Source organism: Microtus ochrogaster, unplaced genomic scaffold, assembly GCF_000317375.1.
Source record: "Microtus ochrogaster isolate Prairie Vole_2 unplaced genomic scaffold, MicOch1.0 UNK35, whole genome shotgun sequence".
Classification (NCBI taxonomy): Eukaryota; Metazoa; Chordata; class Mammalia; order Rodentia; family Cricetidae; genus Microtus; species Microtus ochrogaster.
The window spans coordinates 2,668,269-2,684,447 of NW_004949133.1; the positions used below are offsets into that span (position 1 = coordinate 2,668,269).

A 16,179-nucleotide genomic window follows, 5' to 3' on the forward strand; every position below is an offset into this window, starting at 1 on the left:
CTTTCTCAAGGGCAACATCTTAAGAAAACTTCCCTGCTAGGGATAGGGGTGTTCAGTAATAGAGCATTCCAGAGGCCTTCCATTCCATCCCTAGTACTGAGGGAAGGAGGAGGAGGAGGAGGGGGGAGGAAGAGGAAGAAGAGGAAGAGAAAGAGGATGAGGAGGAGGAAGAGGAGGAGAATAAGTTAAATAACTAAAAGTAGAGAATAAGAGTGAGGAGGGGTAACTGTGACAGAGTAGACCTGTGCTCAGCCCCTCTGTGACCCCAGAAAGCTACCTAACCTGACACTGGCTTTAAATTCCTTCTCCACTAATACTTCCACCAGTGCTACAAGAAGCTCAGCTCTGAGACTGGTCCTCAGCCTTACATCAAAGCAAAAGGGGTACCCGTGTCTAGCAGTCATTCACTTATTCAACAGCTGTTTATTAAATAATGAACATGTCCAGCCCAAAAACAAATGCAAGAGGTGCTGCTTAGCAGCCTATGGAAACTATGAAGCTACGACCAGCAATGTGTCAGGGGCATAAGGGGAGAGTAAGTGCCCATGGACACAGAGGCCTGTCACCCTGCCATAGTCAGGAAGCCTTGAAGGTTGCCTGATGGGGTGCAGAGCCAGCCTGGGTCTGCCAGGATAGATGGAAGAGCATGCCTGCTGGGGAAGTCAATACAATATGCACAAACTTCAAATGGGTGCATAAGGTTCTAAATAGAAGCAATCTGGCTGGGACGGCCAGAGAGGACTGGGGATGTGGGCAGCCAGCCTGGAGAAGCAGGGGAGCCTCGCATGCCAAGCTTGGGGTTTAGTCTTTATCCAGTGGGCAGCAGAAGGCTTTCAAAGATTTTTAAGCAGAGGGGAAGTGGCGCTCAGAACTGCAGCTCAGAGGGCTGTTTGTGGCAATGATGATGATTAGACACAACCACGAGCAGGAGTGGATGCAGAATGGCCTGGTGACAATCTGGCAAGGAGCACATGGGCTGTGTGGGTGTGCTTGTCACCATGCCTTGGCAAGGCACATGCCCAGAAAAGGGGCTGACTTACAAGAATCCGCTCCTGAAAGCCCAGTTAGGCCCAGCCGGGACTGAAGCCAACTTCCACTTTATTTGGGATGCTTTCACTTTCGAGACATCTTGTTTTGAGTCAAGATTCCTCCTTCTGAACATGGGACTTTCCGGCAGGACCACAGCTCCTGCCCTGCACTCATTTGGCCCAGGATACCCTGATTTGCTGAGGAAGTCTTCCGAAGGAGGACGTCGGCCATGTGGTGCCTCTGGGGTCTTCTTCTCTGCGAAGGTAAGTGAAGCAGATGGACAGATAGCCTGTCCTCTGGGGAGCTGAAAGCCCCTACCCCGCTGCCCTCATCAGACCTCTGGGCAGCGGCCTCTCAAAACCAAGTAAGAACCCAGAAACTAAGGAGAAGTGGAGAAAGGAGCAAAGTCTGGGGCAGCCTAACACAGGGTTTCAGATGAAATTGAGTGGCAGCGTTAGTGGCATCTGTAGCCAGGAGACGCCGCCTGTTCTAGGACCCAGAGTAGCTTAACATGATGGCAGTTTTGAGAGGTTGGGTGCAGGGATGATGGGGATCTGACGGCACTGGCACATGGGGACTCTACAGTCCAGGGAGAAGAGGGGAGCGTAAAGCAGAGCGGGGCTCCCTACGGTCTGAGGGATGTGATTATCAGCCTGAAGGAATGCTAGGGTCCCTCTCTGTATCCTGTAAAAGGGGAGAAAGACATTGGGTAGAGAAGAAAGATGACAGCAGGTTAAACATGGTCCCTGTGGGCTTGAGAATAGTCTCCAAATACTCAGTGGCCCCTCCATCTGTGCCTGAGTCCCCCCTCTTTGATCAACAAGTAGTCAACATGACAAGGTAACTGCTGCAGGGCCAGGATGGAGTTCACAGACCCCGAGACACTGTTGCATCCTTCAGGGACTCATACGGACTAAACAAGAACTCACCACATTCTCAGACCTTCGATCGTTGTTAGAGAGGATCTTACTGGCAACAGAGGACGGCACACTAGCACTGATACAGCCTCCCCGTCCTGTTTAGAGGAGGAAGGTGACAAGCTGAAGGTCACACAGCTGATTTGTGGCAGAGCCAGGACACGAGAGAACCTCAGTTTCAACTGACATTTCCCATGAACACTTATCCGGTCAGGATGGAGATGGCTGGGCCCAGAGATGGCAAGGATGTGGGTAAGGACTAGGGTCGCAGCCAGCAGAGTAGCCAGGCTGAACAGGTCTCCTTATCCCAACTCCCAGCCTTGGGTACATTACATATCATCCTAACCTTTCCCTGTATCCCAAGGTCTCCTCCTATGCCAGGCTTGAGGTCAGTTCTCTGCAAACTCAGTGCAATTTCCTGAACTCCTGCAGTCGTGTATTAAGCCGGGGCACTACAAGTACATGGATGAAGGCATTTGCTCTTGACCTGAAAGAGTTCATGGCCTGCTGGGACATGCTGATTCAGAAACAGACAATAATAAGACAGGGGTGCTGATCCCTGATCACTGTGGGAAAACAGAAAGAATGTACACCTGCAGTGAGAGACGGGAGAGGTTAGAGGTGATGGCGATCTTCCAGAGAAAGCATGAACAAGGCAGAAAAAGAGTCAAGAGGGCAGCTCAAGAAGGGTTGTCTTCCTCATACTTCACACTCAAACCTCAGAAAAGCCAGCATCTTTCTCTCTCATCTCCTTTCTGTCTCTGTCCTTGTATCAGATGCAATGATACGTGATGGATCCCAAAGACCTGGGTACACACTCTGAGTTCTCAGTTCTCTCCTTCACTCTCTGGACCTAATCTAATCCCAGCGTTTGCTAGTTTACACTATTTGTCTCTCTGTCTCAATCCTCCCCTTCCCCACAGTTCCCTACCTTTGTTCAAGTAGCCATCACCTCTCTCTTGCATTGATATAAACAGCCTTGAACTTCCCCCACCTCGAATGCATTCTCCATGCCTATGTGAGACAACACACACACACACACACACACACACACACACACACACACACACACACACACAATTATTTTGGGCTTTTTAGCCCAGAAACCAATGCTGCCTTGTGGCATAGTGTAATCCGGCCAACTCTTGGCGACACTGCCTACTTCCTTCCCTCCACAGAACCAATTTCATTTCCCCATGCTCTCTCCCTTGCATTGCTCCTGGTGCTGCTCCTTCAGCCTGTAGACCTTCTCCATTCCTTTTCCTGTAGCCACTGCTTGACTGGCTGATTCCTGTCCCTCCTCCGGGTTGTTTCTTCTCCAAGGCTGCCCCAGGCTGGGTGAGGACTCCTATTAACCTACTTGTGTGCAGCCACTTTTTCTCATCATGATCCTTAATTTATTTTAGTGGCTGTTTTGAGGTCTGGTTTCTCCATGAACAGAGACTTAGATTCTCTTCCTGTTTTGTTCCCTCATCTATGACACACACTACTACACCCTCAACTCAGCACAGCTGCTGGGTGGTGGTGGGGGGGGCTAATTCAATTCCAAGCAACTCTGCTGTTTGCCAGGAGTAGGACAAAACACCTGCACAGGCAGATTCACCATGGTTTCTGTCCTTACAGCACTCCTTCCCATTGTGGTTATCAGTGTCCAAGTGCTAAGCAAGGTGGGAGACTCCGTGCTGCTGGACGCAGAGTGCCCTCCCGGCTTCCAAGTGCGGGAGGCCATCTGGCGATCTCTCTGGCCATCAGAGGAGCTCCTGGCCACATTTTTTCGAGGTTCCTTGGAAACTCTGTACCGCTCCCAATTCCTGGGCCGAGTCCAGCTGCATGGCAACCTCAGTCTGGAGCTTGGGCCCCTGAAAACTGAAGACAGTGGCAACTTCTCTTTGCTGATGGTGGATACAGGGGGTAAAATCTGGACCCAGACCCTGCATCTCAAAGTGTATGGTAAGTGTACCCAACACTGGTTCCCCTACTCTCCTCCTGAAAACTGCCAGCCGAGCACCTGAAGCCATAGCAGCTGAGGAGAGATAGGTTCCAGAAAGGCATGGCCTTTGGCCATGATGCTAAGTCAGAGAAGAGCTACTCCCCAGAAGTCACATCTACTCTTCCCAAGGGAGCACCTCACGAAGCAGCCAGCTTCACCAGTCCACCAACCTCATCTGTAAGCCGTTCATACTTTCCTTGGTTCAGCAGGCTTGGAAATGATGTTTACCCACCAGACCGTCACCTTTTTCCTCATTTGTACAGCGAGCCTTATAGCACATACTATGCACAGTGCCCGTAAAGATGCAGCACAGTGGTATGTGGGCAGAGCGGCCTGTCGATCCACTCTATGGTATCATCATGGTACTATTATTTTATTTACCGCTAAAAAGAAAAGAAAAATGTGGCATAGCACGTAAATAGTTTTTACTTACTAGTTAAATTCAACTTGAACCATAATTAATTATAGAATTTTTGTTTGATATTTCTGTTTTTTTCAATTAAATTTATTTTTCTAAAACAATCTTTTCTCATTTTACATACTTATCCCAGTTCCCACTTCCTCCACCTTCCACCACCACCACCCCGGCCGCCCCCATTCACTCCTCAGAGAGGGTAAGGCTTCCCAAGTGGGCTCGACAAAGTCTGACACATCACTTTGAGGCAGGACCAAGGCCCTGCCCCCTTTATCTAGACTGAGCAAGGTATCCCTCCAAAACGAATGACCAAGCTACACAACTGTTACCCGCATTCAGTGGGCCTAGTTTGGGTCCTATGCAGGTTCCCCCACTATCAGTCCAGAGTCAGTGAATTCACACTAGCTCGGGTCAGCTGTTTCTGTGGGCATCCCCATTATGGTCACGAGGTCACGATCCCTTTGTCCATATTATTGCTCCTCTCTCTCTTGAACTGGGTCTCTGGAAGCTCCGCCCAATGCTTAACTGTGGATCTCTGCCTCTGCTTCCATCAGTTGCTGCATGAAGAGTCTATGAAGACAATTAAAGTAGTTGTCAATCTGATTTCAGGGGAAGGCCAGTTCAGACACCCTCTCCATGGTGGCTTAGGGTCTTAGCTGGGGTCATCCTTGTGGATTCCTGGGAATTTCCCTAATGCCAGGTTTTTTGTTAGCCCCATAATGGCTCCCTCAATCACGGTGTCTCTTTCCTGGCTCTCCCCCTCTGTCCTTCCCCATCTTAACCATCCCATTCCCTCATGTTCTCTTTCTCCCTCCCCTCCTCCCCTCCCTCTCCCCTTTCATTCTCCCTTCCCCCCCACCCTACCACACTCCCATTATGGAGTTTTTGTTGTTTTGTGGAGGTTTTGTTGTTTTCTTTCTTCCTTTTGCTTTTTTTTATTTCTGTTGTTATAAAGTTAGCGCTAAGAATTCAACCCAGGGCTTTGTACTTACTAAGAACCAATTCTAACAGGAATCTAGACCATCCCCGCCCCAGCCTGATTTTTCCTAAAAGGTCTTTTAGTTGGCTGTGATAGGTAATACATGCCCATAATCCTAGCACTTGGGAGTCTGAGGCAGGAGGATTGCTGTGAATTCAAGGCCAACCTGAGCTGCATTACTTAAAAGCTAAACATAGTCACTATTTTTATTTCTTAGGGTTCCTGGGGTGGGCTTTGCTTCACAATGCCAGCATTGCCTCTTGTGCAGCTGCAACTGTCCCTGCAGCTGGAGTGGATGAATTAGCTCAGGATAAAATGAGTTCTCTTTCTCAGTCTCTCTCCCTCCCTCCCTCCCTCCCTTCCTCTCTCCCTCTTTCTTTTCCTTCCTCCCTCCCTCTCTCCCTCTCTTTCTCTCCATCTCTCTTTCTCTCTCTCCCTCCCCTCCTCCTTCCCCCCCCTCCTCCACTATCTCCATCCACTTCTGCTGCTCCAGGCCTTTTTAACTCCCATTCATCTCCTTTATCTAATGGCATGAGACAAAAATGTGAGTGGCCCCACACTGCTGGTTCAGTAAATACTCAAAAGTGTGGACGGTTGCCGAGAGTCCAAATTCAAGGATGGAAACTGGGGATAGGTGAGGGGCTGGAAAGAGGAGGCAGGAGAGGGAGATGCTGTAAGCAAACTGGGGAAGATTCTCAAAGCCCCAAGACAGCTGTCTTACCTGCCCTTGGGCCAGCCGTTCAGGATGCTGATTTACAGTTAGAGGGTGCATGTCCAGAAATGCGAAGGCCTGAAGCAAGTTGTGCATCTCATCAGGCAGAATGCTGGCTGGATCTCAGAACTATGCAGCCCCCTACCCCAGTGCCCTTGTACAGGGAATAACCTCCACAGCCACGCAGGCCATGGAGCCTCTCTCCTTCTCCACGTCTCAGCGGATGCACATGGGAAACAAGGACATTAAGGGTAGTGATGCATGCAGCACCCACACCACTAAGCCCTAAAATGCCTTGTTCTTGGTATCTGAATTACAGATTTTAAGGAAATTGCTGTTTTATTGCTTCCAAATACATAGCGTGATTAGAACTAATTGCAGGAAGCTGCCAGGCAGCCGTCCTTAGGAGCTCGGTTTTGACAATAGATAAGAATGATTTGAATTAGCGGATCGGTTACCAGAAATGTCGATGGGTGTTTCTACTGTGCCTGATCGTGTTTGGAGGCAGCTTGTCCTCTTAAGTGGTGTAAATATCCCCCCTGTAATCTCTGTTTATACTATTAGTATGCCCAGCAAATCATTTCTTTTTTCATATCACAAATCCCACCAGATTGAGCTGGCATTAACGAGGTTTTACTCTGCTTGACTTTGGAATGCTGTCAGCGACTCAGCCCTCCTGTTGTCACTATAATGCTCTCCCACTGGCCCCATTGCTCGAGACTAGGGATTTACTCATCAATCTATAAAGGAATGAGGAGCCGCTGCTTAGGATGCCAGGACATTATTAGTTAGTAGCCCAGGTATCCAACACCAGTTTGCCAGCACTAGAGAGCGAAGGTTACGGCGATGACAGAGCCCCTCCCTCCAGGCTCCTCATTCACTGCATTTTATGCCCTTCCAATTATTTTCTTGTTCATCAGCATGTGTCAGTGTCTGTCTCCTTCACCCAAAGTGTGGGAATGTGGGTTCTTACCTGAACTAATGAATGCTCGTCATCCCTTGTTGACTGACTGGCGCGCTGTGAAAGGAGACATGAGCAGAGCGCCTGGAGAGTTCTGAGTCACACCTGAGCTATAAGGGAAGGTGGCCCAGTCAAGGCATAAAGCAGTGTGTCTGACAGGGGTGGGGGGACTCTTAAAGGATGCCTAGGAGGTCCCTAGGTGGGCAAGAAGGGGAAGAATAGGACCAGGCTTGGTGGCACAGCCCTGCAATTGCAGCATTCTGAAAGCGGAAGAGGGAAGATTGTGAGTGTGAGGACAAGCCAGAATATAGACTAAGACCTCCTTTAGAGGAGGCAGGGGGCATTTATGTGCACAGATGAGCCACACGAAAGCATGAAATGTACGAAATAGCACCTCATGGTTGGGAGAACTGCAAACCAATGGAATAGGCAAGGAAGACCAGCAGAGAGTGTAGCTAAAGAGATTGATATATATTATTCCATAAAAGCTTTAGCTACCAAGCTAAAGAATCAGTAACTGGAAGGTCAATGAGATTGAAAAGCAAAAGAAGCATCTAACCAGGCATAGAACCCTGACACCAAGCTGTGGACTCCGCCCAGCAGCCCTCTAACCTGCTATCATTCTTACACAGACACAGTACCCAAGCCCATGGTTCAAGTGTTCACTGCTGCAACAGAAGAGACTCAAGCCCCCAATACCTGCCAAGTCTTCTTGTCCTGCTGGGTCTCCAACATCAGTGACATAACCTATAGCTGGCGACGGGAGAGGACAATGGACGTTGATGCAGAACTGCACAGCTTTTTCTCAAATGGACAGCTGCTAAGTGTCTCACTGGGACTGGGAGACCAAGATGTGGCCTATACCTGCACTGCCTCCAACCCCGTCAGCTGGGATACGGCCACAGTCACTCCCTGGGAGAGTTGCCATCCCGAGGCAGGTATGCTAAGGACCAGTAGGCAACAGTTTGGGGATTATGGTGCAACAGACCCGTTTCTGACTCTGCCTTCCATGATGCAGCCTCCGGGAAGGCTTCCTACAAGGATGTGCTGCTGGTGGTCGTGCCCATCTCACTCTTCCTGATTCTAGCTGGTCTCCTTGGGGTATGGCACCATGGCCTCTGCTCAGGTACGAGTCTGATATGTGCAGAACATGGGGGAAGGGATGTGAATGCCGGGAAGAAGCCGGGGCTGGACCTCCTCCCACTTGGATTCAGAGGCCTGCCTCTTTGCATCTCCTCTCTCATGTCTTGGCCCTCCCCTCACCCTTTGGTCTCCAACCAGAACAACTTGATCCTCCTTCTGCAGTTCCTCAAAGGAGCCACTTTCTCGCCTTCCCCACAGGCCTGTGCACACTATAGTCTCTCTGCCTAGAGCGCACGTTCTGTGATTTTTCCCTTTCCATCCTGCCCTCTCTTGCTGAGTCTTCAAGGTGAGTGTGTTCCAGGAAGCCTTCCCTAACTCCCCCCCATCTGCCTACCTTCAGTCTGATTAATATCCTTCCTTTAATCGCCTTTACTAACTCCATCCCAAGGACTAATTACCTGTCTGCTCCTGCTGACTTTTGAGCCTCACCAAAGCAAAGGCTGGGTCACGAGGAGACATATCCGGGTTTGGGGGAGGGGGGAGTCCCTTGAGCGTCACAGTTCCTGAGACAGGAACAGCAGTGGTAAATGGTTATTGAAGGAAAGTATTGATGAAATCGATGAATCCTACTCTCTTCTTGCCAACCTTTTTTTTTTATGGTTTTTTGGGACAGGATTTCTCTGTGTAACAGTCCTGACTGTCCTGGAACTCGCTTTGTAGACCAGGCTGGCCTCAAACTCACTGAGGTCCACCTACCTCTGCCTCCCAAGTGCTGGGATTAAAGGCTTGAACCACCTCTGCCCAGCTCCATGTCAACCATTCTTAGGAAAGGAAAGCCCGAGAGGAGCCCCACCTCCATCCCACACCCCCACCCAACCCCCACCCCACACCCCCAACTAGTGGCTGACAACACCAACTTCTACAGAAAAGCAGTGAAGAAACCTGGTCAACTCAGGTTTTAGGCTCTCTACACAGATAATTATCACTGCATCTGCCCAGATACCCTCTACCTTGCCCCTGAAGGAGCATCTCAGATGGCACAGACTTCATGGCTGCTTTCAGGCTGAGCTCGGTGGCCTTACTCTGTTAGCTGTGTCCTAGAAGACCAGGAGTGACAGGGACGTGCACATTTTTCTCAAGAGGCAGGAAGTGGAGGTAGAGGTGGACAGCTTAGACCACACTCCATTTCGGGGGTCCCGTCTGTGAGAAAGAAGGTCTGTCCCACACCCTTTGCTCCCCAGGATTTGTGGTAAGAAGGTAGAAGCCAAGAAAAGATCAGTTTTTAAAGACTGTTTTATTGAGCTATAAACCATACATTGTACAAGTCACCTAGTTAAAGTACACAATTTAATGGCTTTAAGTTAATCCAGAGCTTTACCTCCAACCCACAACCAATTTTAGAACATTTCTCTCACCTCCCCCACCAAAAGAAGATTATAACCACTTAGTCAACACTCACCAACCCCCCTGTGCTTTCCCCAGCCCTAGACAACCACGAGTCTACTTTCTTTATCTATTCTGGGCAGTTCACATGAATCGAACCCCACTATGCGGTTCTCTGTGATAGGCTTCTCTCGCTTAACCTAACACCATAAAGGCTCATAAAAGAACAACTTTGGCCACCTGGGTGATGTAAAAGCTCCACACAATATGTCTAGGGACTGGTCCTAGCTCGGCCACGTGACATCTTGACATATAACCAAGCACGGCACAACCCTGACTCATGGTATGGGTGCAGACGATGTGTAGACATTAAGAAGAACGTCCTGTTCTTAACAGACATCTCCTTTCCCGTGAGGGGTGACTGGGCTCAGGACATCTAGTGTTCAGAGCCTGAGGACGAGTATGCCAAGAGACCCAACACTGAGGGATAACCTTCTGATCTTCTCACCAGGGAAGAAGAAGGATGCTAGCACTGACAGAGTGGTTTCGGAGACGGAGAATCCCCTCGTGTAAGGTACACCATGAGGGACAGCGTAAACTGGCGCTTGGATCATGATGCGAGGCTCTGCCCAGTCACATGATGCTCCGCACCTGGAAACTTCCAGGATCCTCCTAACTTCCGCAAGTCTCCTGTCTGCCGCTAGAGAACAGCCAAGGAAGCCATCACCCTGGTTCCAACCTCCTCCTCCTCCCTCCTCTTCACACACACTGGATCTTCTCTGGGCAAGGTGGACTGAGAAGTTGCTTCCTTAAGAGCCCTGGACATTCTCTAGAACCCACAGAAACACTGTCTATCCAAAGTACCCATGCTTCTAGCACTATATAGAAAGAGTTATCTATCAAGAGACTGCCTCTAGGCCAGGTATTGAGCCCTAAAAGATATCAGATGTTTGAACTAACAGGGAAATTGCCCCAGCCACTGCTAACTCCAACCCCAGCCCCTAGAATCTGAGATCCTTGTGTTCAAGATTATCAGAAGAAAAGTTACAGACTAAGGAAAGGTGGAAGGCAGGACTTTTTCTTTCTGACCTGAAGGACTTTCAGATCATCTTAGTTCAAGGTCCCTCAATGGTAATTTGAGGTTATTAAAATAACAAAGAATAGCTGACATGCCATCTCGAGATGGAAGTCATTTTTCTCTCCCACCCCAAAGCAGGATTTCTCTGTGTAGCAGTCCTAGATGTCCAGGAACTCACTCTGTAGACCAGGCTGGCTTCGAACTCACAGAGATCCATTTACCTCTGCCTCCTGTATACAGGGATTAAAGGTATGAGCAACCACCACCCGGATGAAAGTCATTTTTTTCTGATAGCACCCTATTAAAAGCCATCTTCATCACCATTCACTCTCATGCCTCCTGCGTGATCTGGAATGGTGTTTGAGAGTCTCTCTATACACACAGTTGCCAGAAAGGAAAAAGAGAGAGAGAGAGAATTTGACCCAGCCAACAGTAAGGTCTTGCACAACAGCAAGAGAAGCTGCTAAATTCAGGGTAAATCTGTCTTTCTGAAACTGGGAAAACGGAGAACCATGAAAAGTTACACGGGAAGAAAACTGGAGGGAAGGGGTACGGAGACATTTTAGAATCTGCCACGTTCATTTTCAGGTGCAAGAGTAGAAGACCCACCTAAGTTCAAGGGGAGAGAAAAGGTCCCTACCACTCAACTGTAGGATTGTCAAAGTCACTTTGATGTACGCCATAGAGGATATTGTTCTGGCCATCTTGGGAAAATGTATCCTGCCATTGAATGATTCTGTTTGTAAAAACGTCTTGGCTCTTTATTGCTGCTTGGAAAAACAAAGCACTTAAAGAGTTAAACTTATCCTCGGGGAGTAGGAGCTACCATGGTTCATGCTTACTCCCATCCAAATGGAATGGGTTTTATCCTGGGGCCGCACCCAGGCCTTGCTAATAGAGAGGAAGGAGGCACTGAAGAAGCAGAAGTAGTTTAGAATTGTTTCCGAGGTGGCTTCAGCCTCTCCACCCAGGAAGTCACTCCTGCCCTGGCACCTTTCCTCTTCTCCCCAGTGCCAAGAGAGTCACTTTACCTGGGACAAATGATGGGCATAGTCCATTGGCTGTGTGTTCACACTACACACCTCCTCTCCACTTACCCTGGGTCCCCTCTTGCTGGCTTTTCTCGGGGTCCCTGGCTTTCTCTCTGCCACACTCACTTTTCTTCTAGCCCCTTCTTCCAACTTCCTCCTGCAGAGCGCACATGGCACATGCCCACTCAACCTGGCACCTTGGGCTGCCCTCCCCTGCCAAGTATAGGCATTTTCTCACCACGTCATGGAAAAGCAGCCTGTCCCTAAAAACAAAGTGAAAGGGGAAGCCAGGGATATAGTAATGAGACATAGTGGTTCTGGGATGAAAAAATACACGCTGTCCCCCATCTTCCCTCTCTTTATCCCCCCCAGCCTCACCTCAGATCCAAGCATAGTTCTTCTCTTCAGGAGGGGACTCTTGGAACAGGCCCATGCTACTCACACGAGCTACTGCTCCCATCCCCAGTGACTCACTTGTCAACTAGTAGACTTATTGTTCTTTCTCTGGAAAACGCAAGGTGCTCGTGGGACACCAATCTTATTCTAAGAGACGTTGGGAAAGATGCTTCAAAAGTTACACCATCCCAAGTATGAACTGGATGCTCAGCGAATGTTGCGAACTCTTTGAGGCACTGAAGAAATCAATTTCAGATGAAGCAGAGTAGAGTCCAGTCCCATGTTCGATGGCATATAAATAAATTGTTAAGTATGTGATAGGTGCTGACAGGTTCTGTTTAAAAGATAAGGCAGGCTGGCTTTGTGGTACGAGCTTGGAGAAAAGAGAAAGGCCCAGAGATGTGGTCTGGGGCCACCTCATGTAGGACCTCATGATCTGAAGAGTAAGAAGCATGAAGTTTGGGAGGCAGAGGGGACAGTGAATGGAGTTGTCAGTCTCTTTGGGGGATGTTTCTAGCACCCACAGGTCAGACCAGAACCCTCCTCCCGACTGCCTTTTCTCTTCTTTGTTCTCATTTTCTTTATCTTTAGTGATAGCATTTGAACTTATTCTTTGTTATATAAAGGATAAACACAAGATCTGCTGAGACCAAGAGGTCCAATGACAGAATACTAGAATATAACTGAGCGTGGTAGCTTAGACCTGAAATCCTAGCACTGGAAAGGCTGAAGCAGAATTGCTGTGACTTTTAAAGGCTAGCCTAGGCTATCTAGTGAGGACAAAGCCAGCCTGGGCTACAGAGCGAGACCCTGTATCTCAAAACTAATATGATAGAATGGGGAAGAGTACAGCGCAGGAGTCAGTTTGAAGAGAGCTTCATTCCATTTATGGAGATATAAATACTCAGTGTTTTAAAGAGGGGGAGAATTGGGTGAAAGAAACTGCAGCAATCATCAATGGCCATTCCCCCCCCCCCCAAGCCTTTCTTCCATGTTTATGACATAGTACCTTGCCACGTTGACCGGCTCTTACTAATCTCTCAACAGTCCCTTCCCAACTTGACCCATGTAGCCTGAAAGGAAACCTGTAGACCTCCAGAACACACCTCCCTGGGTCTATGAAAGGTTCGGCAGCTATCTTTCCTTTGGCTATGCGTTGGTGACAATCAATTGCCAGGAGTGGCAGACTGAGCATGTGGGTGGGTAGTAGGGATATACTATTGCACAGCTAGCCTGGCTCCCATTCCAGGAATTGTACTTTTAGGGAGACACAATAAACTTCAAGTATCCAGAGGAGAATGGCCAGAAGTCTAGAATCCCTTCTCCCATGAGAAATGATTAAAGAAGCTGGTTGTGTTTGGTTTGAAATAAAACGACAACAAAAACTCAGATGGATACAGATATACAAATATTTGAAGGGCTTTAACGTAAGCCCAGACTGTGTAACCAAAGCCAATGGAGCATGTTACCAAGAGGTAGATACTGACCCATGTGAAAAATAGGATATCACAGCGAGGAGGCAGGTCTGTGGTTGCTCGGTTCAACTTTTTAGGTGGAAAGCTGAAGCCAAAAAGATGGAATTAGTCAATGCGAAATCAGAATTAGTTCTAAAATTAGTTTTCTAAAACAGTTCTGCCCCTCAGACTGCACCACATCACCAGGAAAGAACTGTCTAACTGATGATGAAATACAGTTATGAAATGAGCTGCTTCAACAAATGTGAGTAAGCAGAAACTGTCTCAGAGCAAGATCATAGACCAGCGATTGTTCATATTAGGAAGTTGTACTAGGAGTGAGAAATGCATCAGTGTATAGACAAATTTCTGTCATCCAAGGCCATGCCAGCCCCAGCGCACAGATGCTAACACACTTTTCCCACTGAGTCTAGGATGCAATGTTGACATTACCCCTACCAATCAAAGTTGATTTGCTGGGATGAAAACTGTGTGCTATTCCTGCCCCGAACAATCTGCAGCAGCCTTCCAATAGTGAGAATTAATTACAATCTGAGGAAAGAATGAATGAATAAGCAATGAGATGAAAGAGGCCAGTGGAAGGGTTCCGCCAAGGAATTTGAAAGCGGCCGTGCTTTGTGGGGGAAGATTTATCTAGCTTCTCTTTTGCTGCCATTTTTCTCAGCGTGTTGCTTGGGGGAAATATCAGCACTGTAAGGGGAAAGTAATGGGAAATAGTTACACTATTACCAAGAAACACAAACCAGCAATCATACAAACAAGTGAATAATACACACAGCCATTGAAACCGTCATGTTTTTAGAATGTCTAAGAATAAAAGCAAAACACTGGCATTACTCAGGATTCTCCGGGTCTATGCAAAAGCAAAAACAACAACAGCAAAAAACAAACCTCTCTGGCCTTAACTAAAGCAAATAAGGAATTCATCCTAAAGTTGTGGCTCGCTCAGAGATTCCAGGAAAATACTAACCAGACTTGGAGTCTCCATGGAATTATTTATCTTTTTTTTAAATTTTATGTACATTGGTGTGGAGCTGTCAGATCTCCCGAAACTGGATAGTTTCCACAGTTGTGAGCTACCATGTGGGTGCTGGGAATTGAACCTGGGTCCTCTGTAAGAATAGCCAGTGTTCTTAAATACTGAGCCATCTCTCCAGCCCCAGTGACCTTCAGTTTCCTCTCCAGGCAGGGCAGAAAAGAGAAAGTGGTGCTGGGACCAGAGCCACACTTCCAGCGCAGGGTGACCCTGTGACCTGGGATTGTTGGACTGAGACACTCTCTCACTGTCTTGCCTTCAAGCCCATCACACAGCCTTCCTATTGCACTCTTTTACTGGGGCTCCTTGAGGATCTCCGTGGTCAGGTAAAGCCAATGAAACTCAGGCTGAAGAGGAAAGTGGGGTGGACAGCACCCCAACTGCTGCTTTCTGCCTGACCATTGGCTAGCCTACTCACCACCTGACCACATGCTGCCAGCATAGCTGCGGGAGCTCAGAACACTGGGCACTGAACCATAGTCCTGCCCATCAGACCCAGGAACACATCATCCCCAGCCCTAGAACCCATCATCTACCTGTGATCATCTGGTCCTCAAATATTGGGGAATCCTCCTGGCTCTTATGGATAACAGAAGCCTTACAGCCTAACACCCAGAAAATCCCTAACAGTCCCATCCTCCAACACTCTCAGACACCAGGCACACAGAGGCACAACGCAGCACGCCACACACACACACTCACACACAAAACATACACATAACATACACACACACACACACACACCACACAGCCTTGGCTTCTTCCTAAGCCTTGAGCACACGTGCCACATGCAGTGATGCCTCAGCATGAGAAGGTAAGAGAGGATGTGGCCTGACCACAGACTAGAGGACTACAGGGAAAAAGAAAGGGGGTACAGAGGACAAGAGGAGGCTCACAGATTATCTGGAGGCCTGAAGCCTGGGCAGTCAAGAGAAGACAGATCAGTGTATTCATCCACCAGAGAATTCTATATCAAAGGCCAGAGTTACCACCCAGAATGTCAGCCAAGTTCAGGGAGTGGCTAACTCTGAATTTTGTTCCCTGGAAGCTATGTCCTAAAGGGACAAGGGAGTGGAAGGCCTTCCAACCCATCACCCATCAGCTACCCTTAGGAGGCCATGCTCAGAAATAATATCACCCTGCACTTTATCTAGTCTAGGCTCCCGGGGGGGGGGCTTCCCTGGCTCACCTCCACCAGCAAGGAGATAAGGGACGCTACCTGGAGTTCACGCTCCCTAAATACTCTCTAAATTCAAGATCCAGGAAGTCCCTGCCCACACAAGAATTCTGAGACTTTTCTTCTGGATTCATCCTGCCAAAGCCAGGTAAAACCACCCACATATGTGGCCCTATGTCTAAAGTTAGTTTTTGTGGGGGAGGGCAGTGTAAGTATTCACAGCTTGTGAGTGTGTGTGTGTGTGTGTGTGTGTGTGTGTGTGTGTGTGTAAGATCCTCCACAGTGAAGGATGGAGTTACAGGTAAGAAAATAAAGGGTCCACCCTCAGGCCCAAGACAATGAGCTAGTTTTCCCCTTACCACTGTAGGTTGTAGAGTATTTGTTTGCACTGTATGAAGATGTGGGCCAATAGCTACACAGGAGGGAGTAGGCAAGATTTCTGGGGAGAGGGAGAGCTCTGAGACGAAGAGCAGCAGGCAGATGCCAGGGAGGCCCTGCAGAGGTCAGACATACAGTA

The 16,179-nt window shown here is 48.5% G+C and overlaps 1 protein-coding gene across 1 annotated transcript; it reads left to right on the forward strand.

Annotated features, from left to right (window-relative positions):
- The first annotated feature begins 1,171 nt into the window (after window positions 1-1,171).
- On the forward strand, window positions 1,172-10,630 carry Slamf8 (SLAM family member 8). Its single transcript, XM_005368559.2, has 5 exons — window positions 1,172-1,292; window positions 3,570-3,896; window positions 7,636-7,941; window positions 8,022-8,129; window positions 9,981-10,630. The coding sequence occupies exons 1-5, from the start codon at window positions 1,259-1,261 to the stop codon at window positions 10,040-10,042; spliced, it is 837 nt and encodes a 278-aa protein (XP_005368616.1). The 5' UTR covers window positions 1,172-1,258; the 3' UTR covers window positions 10,043-10,630.
- Window positions 10,631-16,179: the final 5,549 nt, after the last annotated feature.

Bases quoted from the DNA above. Each gene is read 5' to 3' on its own strand.
- Slamf8 (XM_005368559.2), top strand. From the start codon at position 1,259: ATGTGGTGCCTCTGGGGTCTTCTTCTCTGCGAAG. The intron at 7,942-8,021 runs GTATGCTAAGGA...TCCATGATGCAG, and splicing joins GAGTTGCCATCCCGAGGCAG to CCTCCGGGAAGGCTTCCTAC. The intron at 8,130-9,980 runs GTACGAGTCTGA...TCTTCTCACCAG, and splicing joins GCACCATGGCCTCTGCTCAG to GGAAGAAGAAGGATGCTAGC.